This window comes from Macaca fascicularis, chromosome 2 (assembly GCF_037993035.2).
Source record: "Macaca fascicularis isolate 582-1 chromosome 2, T2T-MFA8v1.1".
Taxonomy (NCBI): Eukaryota; Metazoa; Chordata; class Mammalia; order Primates; family Cercopithecidae; genus Macaca; species Macaca fascicularis.
In genome coordinates, this window is record NC_088376.1 from 84006570 (window position 1) to 84025534 (window position 18965).

Here is an 18965-nt window from a genome sequence, read left to right on the forward strand (position 1 = left end):
GTAATTTCCAGCTACTTGGGAGGCTGAGGCAGGAAAATCGCTTGAACCTGGGAGGTGGAGTTTGCAGTGAACTGAGATTGTGCCATTGCACTCCAGCCTGGGTGACAGAGAGACTCGTCTAAAAAAAATTAATAAAAATAAAAACAACAACAAAAAAGAATACCAGTCATATTGTATTAAGGGCCCATCCTTTTCCACTATGACCTTATCTTAACTAGTTACATTCACAATGGCCCTATGTCCAAATAAGGTTCTATTCTGAGGTACTGGTGAGTAGGACTTCAACATATCTTTCCTGAGGACACAGCACAACTCAACCCAAAACAAAAGTATTAGCCATAAATAAAAGAACTGATACATTTGATCATATTAAATTAAAAGTGAGAAATTTCTCTCTTTTGTAATATGTGTCAGATAAAAGATATGAAAAAAGATTGGAAGTCTTTTCCCCCATTTTTAGTAATCTTGATGTTATGAAACAAGTGAGTACTAAAACAAAAATGACAATAAATGTGAGCACTAAAACAAACATGACACACTGTAATATAGAATTTTATTGAAAAATAACACATACATATACAATTTTTATTATTATTATTATTTTTTGAAACTAAGTCTTGCTCTGTCGCCAGGCTGGAGTGCGGTGGCGTGATCTTACCTCACTGCAACCTCCGCCTCCCGGGTTCAAACGATTCTCCTGCCTCAGCCTCCCAGGTAACTGGGACTACAGGCATGCACCAACACTCCCAGCTAATTTTTGTACTTTTAGTAGAGATGAGGTTTCACCATGTTGGTCACTATGGTCTTGATCTCTTGACCTCATGATCTGCCCACCTTGGGTTCTCAAAGTGTTGGGATTACAGGCGTAAGCCACTGCATCAGTCCAACCGTGATCTTTTAGTGGTGCCTCTTTTCTCTTTTGACTTAGGAACATTGTCCCTTAAGGAAACCTGGAGGCTACTACTGCGATACACTACTTGAGAGATGGATTGTTGCTCTTTCTTCTACAAGCTTTGCAAGGAGTAGATTATAAAGACAGAAGATGTTAACCATTGCATTAATGTTTGGAAGCTGAGAGTCTTCTAGATTTCTGCTAGCAAACTGATATGAGGTAGAGTCCTGAAAGATCTGGCAATTTCATTTTCTTGGGATGAGTGAGTCACTTTCAGAACAGTGTGTGTGGTAGAATTTTTTTGGTTGTGGCTGCTCTACTCAGATTGCGTAGAGGTTTTTTGTTTTTTGTTTGTTTGTTTGTTTGTTTTGGTCAGATTTGTTGAAACATCTTCATAGTGTATCATCCTGAAAACTGAATAGTCACTTTGAGGTTATTGCTTTTTCTTTCCAGGTCAGTTAGCCAACCAAAAAGGCCCCGAAAAAGCTGGCTTCATGGTCCATGTCTATCAAGTGCTCATTTGTTACAGAAACAAAAATTCTGTCATCTTTCTTAAGCTCAAATAATCCCCCTTGATAGATGGAATAGAGTCCGTATTCTGCATCTTTAGACCAACAACTATTTCTAGCGCTTTTCATCAGCAGTATAGGGTCAGGATAACTTGTGTATTTGTAAATATATTGGACCATTTGTTTGTCGTTCTTTGTGTTTTCTTTTATTTCCTCCTGAAATCGAAAGTATGTTTGGGAATAGATGTAGTAAAACCCCTTTTCTTGGATGACCAGTTCGCCATTCCTCAAGTGCAAGTTGCTCAGGAATGAATGCCCACTCCTTGATGATTCCCAGGAGTTTATTTTGCGGCCCAGAGCCTTTTCATTCTTGGAGTCTGTAGGAAATTTAGAGAGAAAGAGAGTTAGCAGAAGGGAATTTGTAGCAAAGCAAGGAGCTTCTTTGCAGCTGTGGCTAGCCTATATTTTTGTTGGGATTGCCAGGGATTTCAATCTAATATCAAACTTCTTCCTCCTTCAATCTTATGTGGATTATAAATTCTAGTCACATAGAAATTAGGAGGCTCCTGTATCATTGTGACATTGGGAACTGTTGGGAGTCCCTTGTCTTTTTATACCTTATCAGCTGCTTATGCCACATGTGTCACACTTAGAATGGTAGCACAGGGGATGGCCCACTTAGATAGCAATGGTTACTCCTGGGCAGAACTTCTGCCCTGAATCCGTTCCTCCCTTCTTGTGCTGGTGAACTTAAGTGGACAATCTGGAAGGAAACCTAAATGAACGTATCTATTTCTTTAGGCCTATATCTCAGAAGTTCTTGCCATTCCTTTTGGACTCTTTGGGTCCCTGCTAGATCTTTCTCAGCTCTCCAGAGTCAAAGGTACATCCAAGCAGATGGCTTCTCTAGTCAAAAATAATAGAGGCACAAAGTTGGCAAAGGAGCCTAGATTTAAAGATTCTGAGATATTTGAATCTTTCACACTCAAAGGTTTTGAATGAAAAATGAGCCTTCCAAAATGATATTCCTTTACACTTTTAGCCTATCTCCATGATTGGTGCAAAATTGGGCTTTTCCAGAGCGTAAACCAATTATATTTATTGATGAGTAGCAAGCAGTAACATCATAATAATCCCCTCACTTGTAGGCAGAACATGCCAATCATTTATAAAACATAAGTCCAAAAATGTCAAGAAGGCAACTACCCAGAAGAAACTAAACCAACCAACCAACCCAAAACCCCCCCCAAACAACCTTTTTATCTATGAAGTGATGTCTGAAATATTTTTAGACAAATTTATGGGACAAAGCCTCTGATAAAAATAAAGGTGAGTATTTCTTGAGTACATACAATAGATCAGACATTTTGCATCATTTTGTGAGTTCAGATTTGTCTCAAGTTTGCGTATGAAGAAACTGAAGCTTGACTGGGTTAAGTAATTTGCTCAAAACATGCATCTAGGTGAAGAGGAGGTGCGATTCCAACCTAGACATTTACGCTGTAAGACCCATGGACAGAGGCCTGGTGCGGTGGCTCACGCCTGTAATTCCAGCACTTTGGGAGGCTGAGGGGGGGCAGATCAGCTGAGGTCGAGTTTGAGACCAGCCTGGTGTGGTGGTGCATGCTTGTAATCCCAGCTACTTGGGTAGGTGAGGCAGGAGAATCGCTTGAAACGGGGAGGCAAAGGTTGCAGTGAGCCGAGATGGCACCATTGCACTCCAGCCTGGGCGACAAAAGTGAAACTCCGTCTCAAAAAAAAAAAAAAAAAAAAAAGAACAAACAACAACAACAACAAAAATGCACAGTATTACATAGCACCATATCAACATGTGTTCTGCCTAGATATAAATTAAATGTAACATATATGGTTAAACTATATGAAACTGGCATTTGTGTAAGTAAAATATGGTCAAATATTGGCAATCTCCTATGGTTTAATTTAATATAAATGCCACTAGGAGAACCTAGTGATTCATAGTGATAGTAAATGATTTAGAACCTTTAAAGAGAAGGGAGATTTGATGGCAAGCAAAGAAGAGAAGTGCAAAGAGATGGAAGAAGTAATCATAAGAGAGAAAGGCTGGGTGCGGTGGTTCACACCTGTAATCCCAGCACTTTGGGAGACCGAGGCAAGCGGATCACCTGAGGTGGGAAGTTCGAGACCAGTCTGACCAACATGGAGAAATCCTGTCTCTACTAAAAATACAAAATTAGCCAGGCGTGGTGGAGCATGCCTGCAATCCCAGCTACTTGGGAGGCTAAGGCAGGAGAATCGCTTGAACCCAGGAGGCGGAGGTTGCAGTGAGCCGAGATAGTGCCACTGCACTCCCACCTGGGCAACAAGAACAAAACTCTGTCTAAAAAAAAAAAAAAAAAGAAAGAAAGATGAAAGAAAGAAAAGAAAGAAAGAAAAAAAAGGAAGACAGAAAGAAAGAAAGAGAAAGAAAGAAAGAAAGAGAAAGAAAGAAAGAAAGAAAGAAGGAAAGAAAGAAAGGAAGAAAGGAAGGAAGGAAGGAAGGAAGGAAGGAAGGAAGGAAGAAAGAAAGAAAGAAAGAAAGAAAGAAAGAAAGAAAGAAAGAAAGAAAGAAAGAAAGAAAGAAAGAAAGAAAGAAAGAAAGGGAAATTACTCCAAAGAAGAAGAAGAAAAAAAAAGGGATCCTGGCAACTGCAAAAACCCAATTCTCCCACTTTGTAATTTTCCTGAGACCAGTTATGTCATGGCAGTAATTGAGCTATTTGTCTGTAATCTCGCATCTGAAAACAGTCAGTCTGAGATCTGATTAATACTGAGCATTTTGTAGATAGCCATATAAACATTTCAGGTAAAATTATTTAAAAAATAAGTTACTTGGCTCAATCCTTCCATTATTTTCCCTTAAGTCACTTATTTGTTGTTTTTCTTACTTGGAGAAGACAATGTGTTGCTTCTTCCTCTGGTCCCAGTTATGTGAGCTGCTACTCTCTGAGGACCTCTTTCTCTCACTAGGGGAGAAGTATTTTGTTGCTTTTCTAAAAGAGAAATGATAAAGAATCATCAACACTTGCCAAACTAGTTCTCAAATACATTGCTGTTCATAGGTGTTGCCAATCAGTCATTGTAAGCATACTGGGCTTCCAAAGTTGATTCCGTGAGTTTTCATAAAAATAACATTTTGATATTATGATCGACCTACCTCAGCTTATGATCAACTTGAAAAGTACTTTACACGGGAAGAATAAGCAGTAACATGGATTATAATTTATCAGTGTCTCACAGGTAAGGTCCAAAGAGAATACAACAAAGTGAAGATTCTATCCCTTTTCCAAAAATATAAATAAAGAAATAACTGTAGACATGTAATAATGCTGCTGAGTTAAAGTATGCAAATAACCATGTATTGGCAAATTTCCACCTTGAATTACATACAGAAATAAACAAAGTGGTACCAATTTTTGTCATCTCAATTTTCCTTTCTCTATGCTAACTACTGTAGATTCTAAAGCAGTAGCAATTATAACAATTGCCCTTAGATGCGGCAAACTGGTATCCAACAGTCATCCTGCAACCACCCTTCCACTCCAAAAAGAAAGAACAGGAATTGACATTCTGGTTATGATATTGAGTATACAAGCATATAAGTTGCGAATTCACTAGATCACAATAAACAACATTTATTGATCACCGTCCAAAGTATTTTGGAGTAGCCTTAAAGAAACAGAAATGTAGGCTGGGCACGGTGGCTCATGCCTGTAATCCCAGCACTTTGGGAGGCTGAGGTGGGCGGGTCATGTCAGGAGATCGAGACCATCCTGGCTAACATGGTGCAACCCAGTCTCTACTGAAAATACAAAAAAATTAGCCAGGCGTGGTGGCGGGAGCCTATAGTCCCAGCTACTCAGGAGGCTGAGGCAGAAGAATGGTGTGAACCCAGGAGGTGGAGCTTGCAGTGAGCAGAGATTGCACCACTGCACTCCAGCCTGGGCGACAGAGCAAGACTCCATCAAAAAATAAAAATTAAAAAAAAAATTTAAAAAAAACGGAAAAGAAATGTAACAAATGACTTTCTCTAAAAAATCAGTTCATACTTCCCAAGAGTGCTTACATTGGTTGTAAGATAAATTATATTCTTTCATCAAACAGACAGTGCTAGGGTAAGCCACTACACCCTAAAGGGCCACAAATATTAATCACTGACTTCACTGACCATGTCCTCAAGGGACTTACAGGCTTCTACAGAAAATATGAATTAGAAAGTGATAATTTGAAGGCCAAAATGGGTGGATCGCTTAGCCTAAGAGTTTGAGATTAGCCTGGGCGACATAGTGAAACATTGTCTCTATAAAAAATAGAAAAATCAGCCAGGTGTGTTGGCCTGTGCCTATAGCCCTGCTATTTGGGAAGCTGAGGTGGGAGGATTGCTTGAGGCCAGGAAGTTGAGGCTGCAGTGAGCCATGATCGCACCACTGCGCTCCAGCCTGGGCAACAGATTTGTTAAGGTCATTTCAAGCATATGGGTAGGAAAGCCTAGATTTGAAAGCAAAATTTTAAAAGAGGAAATTTCCTACTGGTTATATTAAACTCCTCCCAGAAAAGAAACTTGCAAATATGTGTATCGAGGTACCATGGATATATCTTGGTATACAGAGTAGTGTTTCACCTTACTGAGATGAATAACAAAGAATTTTATTCTTCCAACACTGAAAACAGTACATGTATCTATCTGCTATAGACCATTAATCTGGTATGAACATGACCATTAATCTGGTATGAATCATCTGAACAGGTGGAGTGTTCAACATTCTGACTACTGATTTCATCTTTGGAGAAATGATAAGAAAGAAGGCTTAGACCCCAGGACAAGATTCTGTCCTTTATATTTAAGAAAACATATTTAATAAAGGAAAATGGGGGTGCCAAGTGATGAGGAAGTTTATTGCATTGGAAAAGAATAACATTTAAAAAATAACTGAAAGGAAATGAACAAGGTATGTGTGATAAAAATAACAGAGTGCGGGGAATTTACTTAGAAAGGTGTCCACAGAAGCCCTCTCTGAAGAGGTGACGATTACATGAGCTGTGAAGGATGAGGGAGTGTCAGATGGAAGGCTAAAGAAGCCAGCCTGGGCAATAGTACTGAACAGAGAGGTGGGTCAAGAGAAGGCTGCTGACCATGAACAAGAGGGTGGTGTGGCATGAAGACTACAGGATGAGGATTGTGGATGGGTAGAAAGATTGTTGGGAAAGGGAGGATGGAGGAGGAGGCTTTCGTAAAGAAAGACCTGGAACCCAGTGGTGGCCTGAAACAAAGAAGGGTAACTTTAAGGGATTTCATTTATTTCTCTCAGTTTCCCAGAAATGATTTAAGATGGCTTGTTTGTAACACATTAGAAGGTAGAAACAAATAAGTGAAGAAATTAAGGAGAAAGGAAAATTCATGGGGCAGAATAAAATTAAGCTGAAATAAAGTTCTGACCATAGGTGGGCCACAGATTTGATTCTGAGTTTCCTAGCTGCCAGTGTAAAGAGGGAAATAGAATCAACAAGTGGCTTGAGATACAGAGCAGCAGATCAGAGGATGGATGAGTGGATGAGAACAGAGAGGAGAATGGAGAACTATTCACCACCTGTCATGAAGATGACAGTAAAAAATTAAAATAACAACAAAAAAGATAGTACCTTGAACTGTAGAAATGGTTTCCTCAGAGGTTCTCAAAATCATCTGCAAATATTATTAAATAAAGCTTATTAATTTCCCTAAAAATTTAAACTGACAATAGAATGCTTATGGATCTTCTTGCTGATATCTAAAGGAAATTTCTACATGCATTATCAATCTAGGAAGCTTTTAGTTGGTCAAGCATAGGGTCTGTAAGGGGTGGTGTGGGAGCTGGGATGAATATTGAAATAGCTGTCCCCACACAGTAATCAAGGGATGGTCCTCTACCTGGGAAACTTCTGTTGCTGGATGAAGTCTTGGAAAGGTCACACCTGGAGCAGTGCAGGAGGAAGAAGCCATCTGCCATGTGAATTCAGCCAAATGTGGCTGATAGGTGTGGCAGCCATGTCATGTCACTTTCTGTGTGTGGGGTGTATGTGCACCTTCGTGTGTGTGTGTATAAGTGCACTGGGTAACAGAGCCCAGAGGCTTAAAATTATTGGACAGACCCAAGCCTCAAGACGTAGGGCACACTTCCCCTCTCTCAGGATGCCCACAGACATACATAGCCTATCAAGGTATAACCTGACAACACCATGTCATTCTTTCACTTCTGAGAATGTGGCTGAGCCATTCTCAACATAAAGATATTTTACCACCTTCCCATATATTTGCTAAATATCTAGTAACTCCCCCTCTCTTTGTACTAACCAATGGGGAAAACCAATAAGAAAGAGTGAAAAGCAAACCTTTCTATTAACTGGGAAGATCCTGACTTGGCTCATCCACGGATTCTGAATTCAGCTCTGTCCCTCCTGCCACCTTCTCCCATCACTGCCCTCTTTCCCAATCACTCTAGTTAATGTTGCAACTGTCAGAAACTTGCGTTCTCTGTACTTCCACCCCAAAGCAGAAGCTCTCTGCTTCTCCCTCCACCTCAAGCCCTGATACCAGCTAATGGGGGCAGGGTTGGTGGTGATGGACTGACTGTAATCAGTTCTCTGGGCACTGACATACAGGAAGGGGAAGTGAGAGAAAACCACGGCATTCTCTCTTCTCTCTCTCTCTCTCATTTCTCTCTGTGTGCCTCTCTTTCCCACTCTTATTCTCTCTTTCTCTTATTCTGCAACAGAAAGGAAGGAAAGAAGGGGAAGCAGCAGGAGAAAGAAAAGGGACTTTCCTACAATGTGGGAGGCAAAATAAAAAGAGTGACTAGAAGCATGGCCAGATGCCCTGCATTCAAATGTTTCAGTTACTGGCTCTGTGAGACTGCTCAAGCTATTTCACTGATCTAAACTTCAATTTATTAATCTATTTTAAAAATATATTTAAGAGGATAATAATGACTTATTATTCAGAGCTGTCGTGATGATTAAATGAGATAATGGGCATAGGATATTTACTGGAATAAGTCCATTCGACTAATGTGCCTGAAAAAAAAGAGAATTATTTTTCCCACATTCTCACCTATTCTCCCAGCTTCTCGCTATTCTAGTTGGTAGCAGGATGTGAGAATGGGAGGGAGAATGGCAGGAATAGCAGGAAAAAGAAATGTCCTCACTATTTCTCTTATCTCCCCACTCCCTGTCCACGGCACCCAGCCCTCTCCTCCGTCTCCAGATTTCTACCGTAGTTCTGAGTCGCTCTCCCCTGCTGGACAATTGCACTTCCATCCTCCCCAAGCCCCTATCCCAGGAACTTGGGAGTTTCATTTCTCAGCTTCCTCAGGACCCTTCTCCAGCCCAGGCTTTTCCTAGTCTCCTGGTCCTTGCCCCCTGAGCACTCGCTGTCATTTGCAGTGGTGGAATCACAGCTGCTTCCGTATAGCTTGTGTGGAGTGGGTCCCCCTGCCCGGGGCCACGCTGCCAGGGCAGCCACAGAGCAGCTATGTTTCTAGGACTCCTAGGAGGAAATCTAGTTTCATTTCCCATAGAAATAGCATCTTACGTATGTCAGGGCTCTATTGTGAAAACAGCTCAGGATTATAAACTTGATCCCTAACCACCAATATAACAGTATTTATATGGAGAAACAGATGCAGAGCACCAAACAATGGACTTACAAACATGTGTAAAACACATTCTCCTCGTACCCTGGGAATTCCCCCAGTTAATGTCTTTAAACAATGGTGGTGTATGTGGTACTTCATAGTTTACAGAGTATTTTTATAGTCATGTTCTCATCTCATATTTTTACATAGGCAGAAGCAATTATTTATTTATTTATTTATTTATTTTGGTTTTTGAGGTAGAGTCATGTTCTGTTGCCCAGGCTGGAGTGCAGTGGCACAATCTCAGCCCACTGCAACCTCTGCCTCTTGGGTTCAAGCAATTCTCCTGTCTCAGCCTCCCAAGTAGCTGGGAGTACAGGCACACACCACCACACTTTGCTAATTTTTGTATTTTTAGTAGAGATGGGATTTCACCATGTTGGCTAGGCTGGTCTTCAACTCCTGACCTCAGGTGATCTGCCTGCCTCAGCCTTCCAAAGTGTTGGGATTATAGGCATGAGCCACTACACCTGGCCGCAAATATTATTAAATGCCATTTTACAAAGAAAGAAGAGCCTAAGAGAAGAAACTTGATTTGATCTGTCACTCTGCCACATTTAGTAAAATAAGCCGTTAACTAACATGTCTCTGCTGGAAGTCCTGTTTAAGCAACTTCCATAAACAGATACTTTTTGTAATTTGTTATTTATTGGCTGTAAATTAAGAAAAAACCACCTTCAAATTCTCAGAGTATCTCTTTCTTCCCTTCCCTTCCTTTCCTCTTTCTTCCCTTTTACTTTCCTCTTTCTTCATCTCTATATGCATACAAAAATAAATATTTAATTCCAGACATCGGCAATGTGGGAAGAATATAAAACATCATTATTTGATCTCCTTTATCTTTTGAATGAAAAAAAACTCACACATTCTTTATGACTTTGTGACCTTCTCTTCATTACCCTGGGTGTGCCTCAGTTTCCATAATGTGAGATCAAAAGATTAGACTAGATGTGGAGTCTGTCTGGGGCAGAGGAATGAACTCTAGATCAGGAGTCGGCCAGGCCCTGCCTTTTGGTGCTATCCCCCATTTTCCTAGTTCTGTGAATTTGGGGAAAATTACTTAAATACTCTGGGCCTAAGTTTTCTTATTTGTAAAATGCAGAGTCTAGGCTTGATTATCTTAAAGATTCCTTCACTTTAAGGAATTCTTCTGGCCTTATCTGCCTACTGGTGAGGTCACCTGGTGAGATTATATACCTTTCTAACGAGTTGACGGAGTTGCCACTTGACTTGCCAGCAGGGGCTCTTCATACTCTCTTCGTCATTGGGATCCCAAGAACTGTCATCTTCTTTCAAGAAACAAGCAATGCCACTTTTGGAGTACTTGTCCTGCATCTGGGTTGGGATGGAATATAACACAATATTTTGCATAAGTGCTTTTTATTTTTGTTCATTTGGAAGTTAAGACAACAGAAACTGATAGCAGACTTAGAGAAGTTTTGGCACATTGAGTAAGTTCCTGTTTGAAATAAAAGTAAGCATGCTCTCCTTTGTCCTTAAAAAAAAAAAGAGAGAAAGAGAATAAAAGTAAGCAGCTGGATATAGTGCAAAGGATGCAGGTGTGGGTCAGGCATCTGGAGTCACAGTGTCCTTCCCTGCCTCCCTTACTAAACAGCTGTGCTTTTCTTGACAAGTTGCTTCCATTCTCCTGTGTCTGCTCATTAGTTTCGAGCCGGTTCACTATGGTGATTCTGAGGTGTCTTCCAGCTCTGCCACGGTATGTATCCCATTTTGATGCTGGAAACCTACCTAGATACAAGGTTGGTAGTGGAGTCAGTTTGAATTTTAGGATCCTAAATAAAAAACAGCCAAATCATTTGGGAGGGGGTCATGTTCTGTTTCTTGATCTGAGCTGTGGCTAGCTAAGTAGATTCTAGTTACTGATCTGATTTCTACTCCTCTGGATGGCAGACTCTGGACCATGTTGCTGCTAGAAATCTGAACGCTGTTTCATTAAGTGTTTACACTAACTAGGGATTTATTGGCAGAGACTTTAAACACTCTTTGAAGGTTTTCTCCCTGTTTCTGATTGAGATCATTGTCAACAAACTCCTCACTCTCATCAACAAATCCTTGCTTGATGTTATAAGCACACACAAACACACACACCCCAAACCACCCAGAACTCTTCAGGCTGATCATTGTTTAATCAAGGAATACAGGAAACAGAAGGTCCAAACAAAGCCAGAAGGATTTTCTCTTCTGTTTTGTTTTGTTTTAACAAGTGGGATGGAAGAGACGTTACTTCCCTGAAAAAATCTGCTGAATTGACTCTACCTGGGGAAATAAATGAGAAAATGGCAATTTTAATCTGTTATTTGAACTAAGGTACTGCAAAGCTTGAAGGGAGGATCAAATTGAATGATGATTCACTCCTTTCTATGGAAAGACGATCTCATTTTAAATCAGAATATCTGAACTGTTCATGAGCGGTCCTAGCCAAAATCACACAGTTCTGTACTCAGCCATGTAACCCTTGGACATCTGGCCAAGGTCCCTCAAATGCAAAAGTGCAAACTTGAGTTAATAAATTTCTTCCACACACCCTGTCATAGATCATTCATTTACTTTTAAACAAATGTTTATTTTCTTTCTTCCTCTTTTAAACAACAAGAGAAAAACATTCCTGTAGTATATGTAGTTGGAGGTGAAGCTGGGGCTGCCCGAGTTGAGATATGACTGGCCGTGGACTTAGGTACATTTCCTTGCCCCTGCCTGCCCCACCTGTAGACATCTAGTTGCAACTCCAATTGACTTGGGAGATGCAAAACCTTTCCAAGGAAGGCACTCAGTCACATATGATTCAGAAATACGAAAGCGTGTCTAGCAAACTGTGGGAAAGGATCATGACGGAAGAGACGAGAAACTGGGATCAGCTACGAGGCCCGAGGGTAGTTCCAGGAAGAGCGAACTTTCCCTGGACACTGTCCCAGTTCACCCCGTATGAGTGGACTCTGGCCAAGCTTCGGTTCGATTACACTGAACAAGCAGGCTCACAAGTCTCTCTAACTTGTTGGGGCAAAAAGGTGTGCCTGACACAGAAAGGAGGGAGAAGTATGCCTTTTTACTTCACATCAGCTGTAAGCTCTCTCAGCAGGAAATGGCTGAAGATGGGAGGCTCCAGCCATGAGAGGCAAGGTGCAGAGTTGACAGCTGCCTGTGATCAGGCAGTAATGGCAGCAGGCAACAACTTGTCAACTGAGGTGGAATTTGACATGGATGGTGGTAGTGGAGCTTGAGCCACAGGACTAGCCCAGTTTAGTACCAATTGCTGGCTACAGCCTGTGATCCCTTCTGGTATTTTCTAGAAATACTTTCAGGAGGAGGTGGGGGGAACCTGGAAAATTGAGTAAGGTCCTGGGTATAAGTGGATGGGAGGTTGACAAGCTAATGTAGCTACATTATTGTCCAGGAGTTTATAAAGCCTGGATACATTCCAGATACACAGGCAAGCTGGGAAGCATGGAAAAGTAAAGAACGCTTTTCTAAAAGAAAAAAAAACCCTCCAAAAACTAAATAAGTAAATCACAAAAACAAACAAACAAAAAACTGAAACAACCACTAATGGCATCTATATTCCCACCTCCTAGTTAACCTTTGGATGATCTCTCTTGTTTACGGAGGTGAGATCATACTATGTGTGTGCATAATTTTGAGTATGGTTGTTTTCTTATAAGACTATATAAAAATGTTTTGTTCTTTAAATCTGTATGAAAATTACATATGGATAGCATGGATATTTTTATGACATTCCCTGTAGAAAATTTGTAAAATATAGAAAAATAAAAAGGAAAAAAAGCACCCATAATCATAACATCTAGAGATCACATTGTCATTTTGGTGTTTCTCTTTCTAGACCTTTTTATGCATAAATACTGTTTTCTGAACAATAGAAATCCAGAGAGGAAGCCTCAATCACCCTCTCCACCCTCACATGTTTCCTGCATCATGAATTTCGGTAGTTTCTTCTATAGAACCTGGCCAATGCTGGTGACTAGACACATGGTGAGTTGACGTGGGGTGCTGTGGTTATTCCAAGAATGATAATTAAGACGATATGTCTCCCCTCGCCTCCTCCCATCCTTTCCACTTCAAAGTATGAGTTTCCTGCAGCATATCACAGGCTGAGGCTATATGCTCTAACTAACCACACCTGGGCACTGGGGACGGAAGGTAGCGTGTGGGGGTTATTTTCATTTGCGTGCCTCTGAAAAGAAAGCTCTTGCACTGGGTGCCTGTTCTTCAGCTCCAGAAGCCCTTGGTTCTGAAAAGTGGATTTCCATGGTGACTGCTCTTGGTGCTGTTACAAACATGGTAGTTGTCTAGGCCAGGGTCAACCAGTCCTTGATGGGGCTTGAGGTCAGTAGGGTAGACTCAGCAAGGTAGACTTCAAGATGGCAGCACTGACCCTCTCTACTGCCCAGACATTAGTCTCTGGCAATCATTTTCTGCAAACTGCAAATAGCATAAAGGATCATTTACGGAGATCTGTGGAGAGGAATCCCTTCTCCTTTTTCCTCCCCATCTATGATGCCACAGTGATAGGCCATTCCCTTATCATAAAACTTTCTCAGAGGGACACAGACTTTGAGGGCTCAGCCCATATTTGTTGTTCATGTTTGCTGGTCTACAGCTTATTTGTGAAGATCCAATCCAATGTTATGAAGCCTTCCTTAACCCTTACACCCTATAATCCTTGCAGACTGTATCTTCTGCAAAATTTCACCAGCCAAAGTGGAGCCTGTATTCAATTTTAAGAAATTAATACTTAAGTTGAATATACTTTTCCAAAGTCTACACAGAAGATTCAAATATATTTTCCCTTTGGAAAATTTCTGATGAAGAAAGTGACACCTTCAGGAGACTTTTCAGCAGGAATTACAATGCTACTATAAAAATAGCATTGTAATGTATTGAAAAAAGTATATTGAAAAAAAAAGTAGGTGCTTCAATTTATTGAGTACCTCCTTCATGCCTGGGTTCAAAATCAGGCTTTACCTTTTACTAGTTTTGTAATCTTGAACAAATCTCTTAACTTCACCTCAGCCTTAGTTTGTTCATCTATAATATGGGGTAATTATACTTACGTTATAGAATTGTTATGAGAATTGAAATCAGGCAATACTTTTCAAAGTTCCTGGTACACAGTAATTGCTCAATATCTGTAATTCTCCTAGCTTTCTTGCACTCTCAATGAATTCTTCTGCATGCCTAATGTATATGTATTCATATGTCAAAATGCAATTAGGAAAAATGTGTGCAAGTGGGAAGATCTTAAGCCTTATATGAAATTTCCATTTTTATAGTAGAATTGAAAAAGAAATTTGATTATATATACAGACAATTGCATGAGTCAGTTGAGTAAATAACTGGTTGATTCAATCTTAAAATTAGTCCCAACTTGCAATGTGAGCAAATTGATGGAGCTACTTGGGTATGGAGTAACAGCTTTACTCTGTTTATGCTGTAAAGTTAAGAAAGGTTAGGAAATTCTGGCTCCAAATTGGTGCCAGTCTCTCGTGTAGACTTAAAGCTAAAGGTATGACTATAGTTTCATGATTTTTTTTTTTTGTTACAAAAGAAACTCTTTTCTAAATGTGCCTACAATAAACCTGACTTTACTGGTCATCTAATGGTAGCCATAATTTTCATAATTACTTGCAAATAAAACAAGAGTCTGCCTCATCCATTTCCAAAAGAAAAATTTCTGACTGATTGAGATAACCAAACTTACACTCCACAGGATATGCAAACTGTATTTCCCTAGCAAATAGTTATCACTCTATGTCTTTTGCACAATTTATACTTTTCTGAGATCCTTAGTCTTTCATTTCCTAGTCTGCTGGCAGAGTTGGTGCTACAGGATGGACTGTGCAAGCACTGTACATTACAAGGTGTACATAGGTTAACCCTGCGGACATCCCACTATGGAGGGAAGAGCCTACAGACCTGGGTGCTAGTCACCCCAGCGCTACCTCCAAAGCCTTGTCTGAACATGAGTACATTATTTCTTGTCTCCTCATCTGTAAAAATGTGGTTGTGGTGGTCGGGGGAGGATCTGAAGTTCCTTGTAGCTCATAATTCTCTACTATTTAATATACAATGAGTTAAAATATATATTAGAAGTCCAAAACTGAGTTGGTTTATTTTCAGCAATTTTGGAGTCATAGTTCCAGGGATTTTCATCGAGAAAATCATAAACTAAAGTGGCACTAAGTGTTTGTTTGTTTTTTTCTATCAAAGATACCTCAATTTGTACATGGACCATCCATAGGCAGAGACTGGCAGTTTGCTTTTCAATTGTTTTATCATGAACAGCTGTGTCTATTTGATAACTTCTTTATTATGGATTTTACCCATGACATGCCTGTGCCCCAGGAATAGGCAGAATGCCAGTCCTTTGTATTCTCACTTATTGTCAACACAGGAATGCCTCATACCTAAAAGCAAAACATTTCAAAGGTGTGAAAGTTCACCAGGACTAGCTACATCTGGAATACAAAATGGGAGTGTTCAGTGATTTAGAGCCTGGCTTTGGGTTGAGCCTGACTCTGCCTTTGTTGCCTGCATATTCATGGTGCCTACCGCATTGGCAAAGGCTGTTCATTCGATCAATAAGTATTTAGTGAACCACAAGTATTAGTATTAGTGGTTACTTGGGAACCACATGCTAGACCCAGAGTTATACCGGTGAACAGAAGCAGACACAACTCTGATACAGCTACCTCAACCCTCAAGAATTCATCAGTCAAGAACTGTAACTCCAACTCGGAACAACAAAGCAGGGAAGATGGTTACAGTAACCAAAACAGCATGCTACTGGTACCAAAACAGATATATAGACCAATGGAACAGAACAGAGGCCTCAGAAATAACACCACACATCTACAACCACCTGATCTTTGACAAACCTGACAAAAACAAGCAATGGGGAAAGGATTCCCTATTTAATAAATGGTGCTGGGAAAACTGGCTAGCCATATGCAGAAAACAGAAACTGAGCCCCTTCCTTACAGCTTCTACAATAATTAACTCAAGATGGATTAAAGACTTAAACGTCAAACCTAAAACCATAAAAACCCCAGAAGAAAACCTAGGCAATACCATTCAAGACACAGGCATGGGCAAAAACTTCATGACTAAAACACCAAAAGGAATTGCACAGAAGTCAAAATTGACAAATGGGATCTAACTAAACTAAAGAGCTTCTGCATAGCAGAAGAAACTACCATCAGAGTGAACAGGCAACTTACGGAATCGGAGAAAATTTTTACAATCTACCCATCTGACAAAGGTCTAATATGCAGAATACACAAGGAATTTGTTTCTTATAAAACAAATTGACAAGAAAAAAAAAACAAACAACCACATCAAAAAGTGAGCAAAAGATAGGAACAGATACTTCTCAAAAGAAGACATTTATGCAGCCAACAAACACATGAAAAAAAGCTCATCATCACTGGTCATTCGAGAAATGCAAATCAAAACCACAATGAGATCCCATCTCACTCCAGTTAGAATGGTGGTTATTAAAAAGTCAGGAAACAACAGATGCTGGAAGGATGTGGAGAAACAGGAATGCTTTTACACCGTTGGTGGGAGAATAAATTAGTTCAACCATTGTGGAAGACAGTATGGCAATTCCTCAAGGATCTAGAACCAGAAATACCATTCAACCCAGCAATCCCATTACAGGGTATACACCCAAAGGGTTATAAATCATTCTGCTATAGAGACACATGCACACATATCTTTATTGCAGCACCATTTACAATAGCAAAGACTTGGAATCAACCCAAATGCTCATCAGTGATAGACTGGATAAAGAATATGTGGCACATATACACATACTACATATACATATACCACATATACACATATACATATACTACATAGTATGGAATACTATGCAGCCATAAAAAAGAATGAGATCATGTCCTTTGCAGAGACACGGATGAAGCTGGAAACTATCATTCTCAGCAAATTAACACAGGAACAGAAAACCAAACACTGCATGTTCTCACTTATAATGAACAATGAGAACACATGGACACAGGGAGGGGAATATCACACACTGGGGCTTGCCAGGGGGTGGGTGGCAAGGGGAGGGAGAGCATTAGGACAAATACCTAATGAATGTGGGGCTTACAACCTAGGTGATGGGTTGATGGGTGCAGCAAACCACCATGGCACATGTATACCTATGTAACGAACCTGCACGTTCTGCACATGTATCCCAGAACTTAAAGTAAAATAAAAAAACTAAAAAATAAAGAAATCTGTTTGCCAGAATTCACAAAGAACAATAGACCTCATGTGAGTTACGAACCTGAGCTTCATCCTGCTGTGTGCTATTGGATAAAGACTCTAAGGGCTACCTTACAGTTTTTTTCGACAGGAAGTATCACAGTAATAAGGCCCTGTTTAAAGGCTGTTGCTACTGCTGTGGGACAGATTTACCCATTTGTGTTTGAAAGCAGGAAAGAAATTTTATCATTCACCACTTAATTGGTTAGAATCTCTAACTGAGCACCTTTTAAAACCTGCTGCACTTTGGACTCAAAAGGAAAACTGGACCAACGGTAATTGAGGAAACAGACTTATTTATTCATGGCTGCCGTGTAAGCTCCAGTCCCTGTGGATTTTATTCCAAACCTTGCTGTAACATAAAAAAGGAAGTTTACAAGACATGCCATTGCTGCTTTTACAAAAGGACATTCTATTTATTTTCGCAGTAATTCTCATGTCCCCATAAGCAGAGCTGTCACAGTGTGCGCTACCTTAGGTTGTTTTATTGTTGTCATTGTTATTTTTTTCCATTTTGAGCTAATGTGTTTTATTTGTGAATAGTCTTTTACAATTTTGTATGCTGAATATGGGCACCAAAGAACCTGTAAAAGTTATCTTTTTCAATTGAATGTGAACAAATAAAAGTTTGGAAAAGAAAAACAAAAGAACTATAAAGCATTTAGCAGAAAGCTTTCATGAACAGTTGCAATGGCTAATATTATAAAATACGCATACTTTTAAAAACCAAAAATCCCTCAGGAGTTTTGTTGCCCACATCTGCTAGTAACTAGTGGAGCCAGTTCTGTCACTGCACTTAGTTTACACGATTTCTTGAACTTACACTTTTGCGAGGACTTCAGTGATTATGCAATTTAGCAGTTAGAGTGTACCCACTGAGAAAGGAAGCAGTGAAGCCTTCAGAGAGGAGCAAGCTGACATGCAAAGGAGGAGCAGGTAACCAGACAGCGGCTAAGCGCCCCTGAGACCGAGTGCACTGCCCTGCACTGACCTGCTTCAGCTCGTTGGTGAAGTACACGTAAGTTACAGCTGCACAGAGGGACTGCAGGAGCACCGTGAAGATCAGGATCAGCACGCAGGTCTGCCCCGGGCTGGGTCCCCCCTGGGCCTCCATCATAGCCATGATCCTGTCAGAGTCTGACTGCTGTAAGTCAGCCGGGCAGCCGGTCACTGAAGCCCTTCCTTCTCTATTCGTTTATAGTCAGTGAGGAAACGAATGCGGATGAGTTGTTTTTCTGGGTTCTATGGCCTTGGCCCCACCCACGTCTATTGAACCTGCATCTGTCCCTCCCCTTTCCTACCGCCCAGTGACAACTCTTGTCTCAAAGTAGTTGCTGGAAAGGAGGGAAATTGAAAGAAGCTCCTCTCCTTGCCCTCGGGATCCATGCACCCCTTCTCTGCACTCACCTCAAGCCCATTTGTCTCTTCTCTTTCTTGCTCTCCTTTTTATAATGTCCTCAGCCGAAGAGGGGAGGGATTTTCTTTGTTTTTCCCTAACATATCCTCATTCTACCACAGAGCTCTAAGCCTCATGGCCTGGCTGTCATAGGTACAAGGCCTATTTTCTAA

The 18965-nt window shown here is 40.5% G+C and overlaps 1 protein-coding gene across 2 annotated transcripts; it reads right to left on the reverse strand.

The window, feature by feature from the left end:
• Window positions 1-536: 536 nt before the first annotated feature.
• Window positions 537-18602, reverse strand: TNFSF10 (TNF superfamily member 10). 2 transcript variants are annotated; one of them, XR_012430864.1, is made up of 6 exons: window positions 18388-18602; window positions 10287-10424; window positions 7060-7102; window positions 4308-4412; window positions 2889-3126; window positions 537-1778 (listed from the first exon to the last, which is right to left on the reverse strand). XR_012430864.1 is itself a non-coding variant. In XM_015445278.4 (5 exons), exons 1-5 carry the CDS (start codon window positions 18517-18519, stop codon window positions 1351-1353), a joined length of 846 nt encoding a protein of 281 aa, XP_015300764.1. In that variant the 5' UTR covers window positions 18520-18602; the 3' UTR covers window positions 537-1350. The 2 variants fall into 2 exon arrangements, 1 of the variants encoding a protein (XP_015300764.1); XM_015445278.4 differs by lacking the exon at window positions 2889-3126.
• Window positions 18603-18965: the final 363 nt, after the last annotated feature.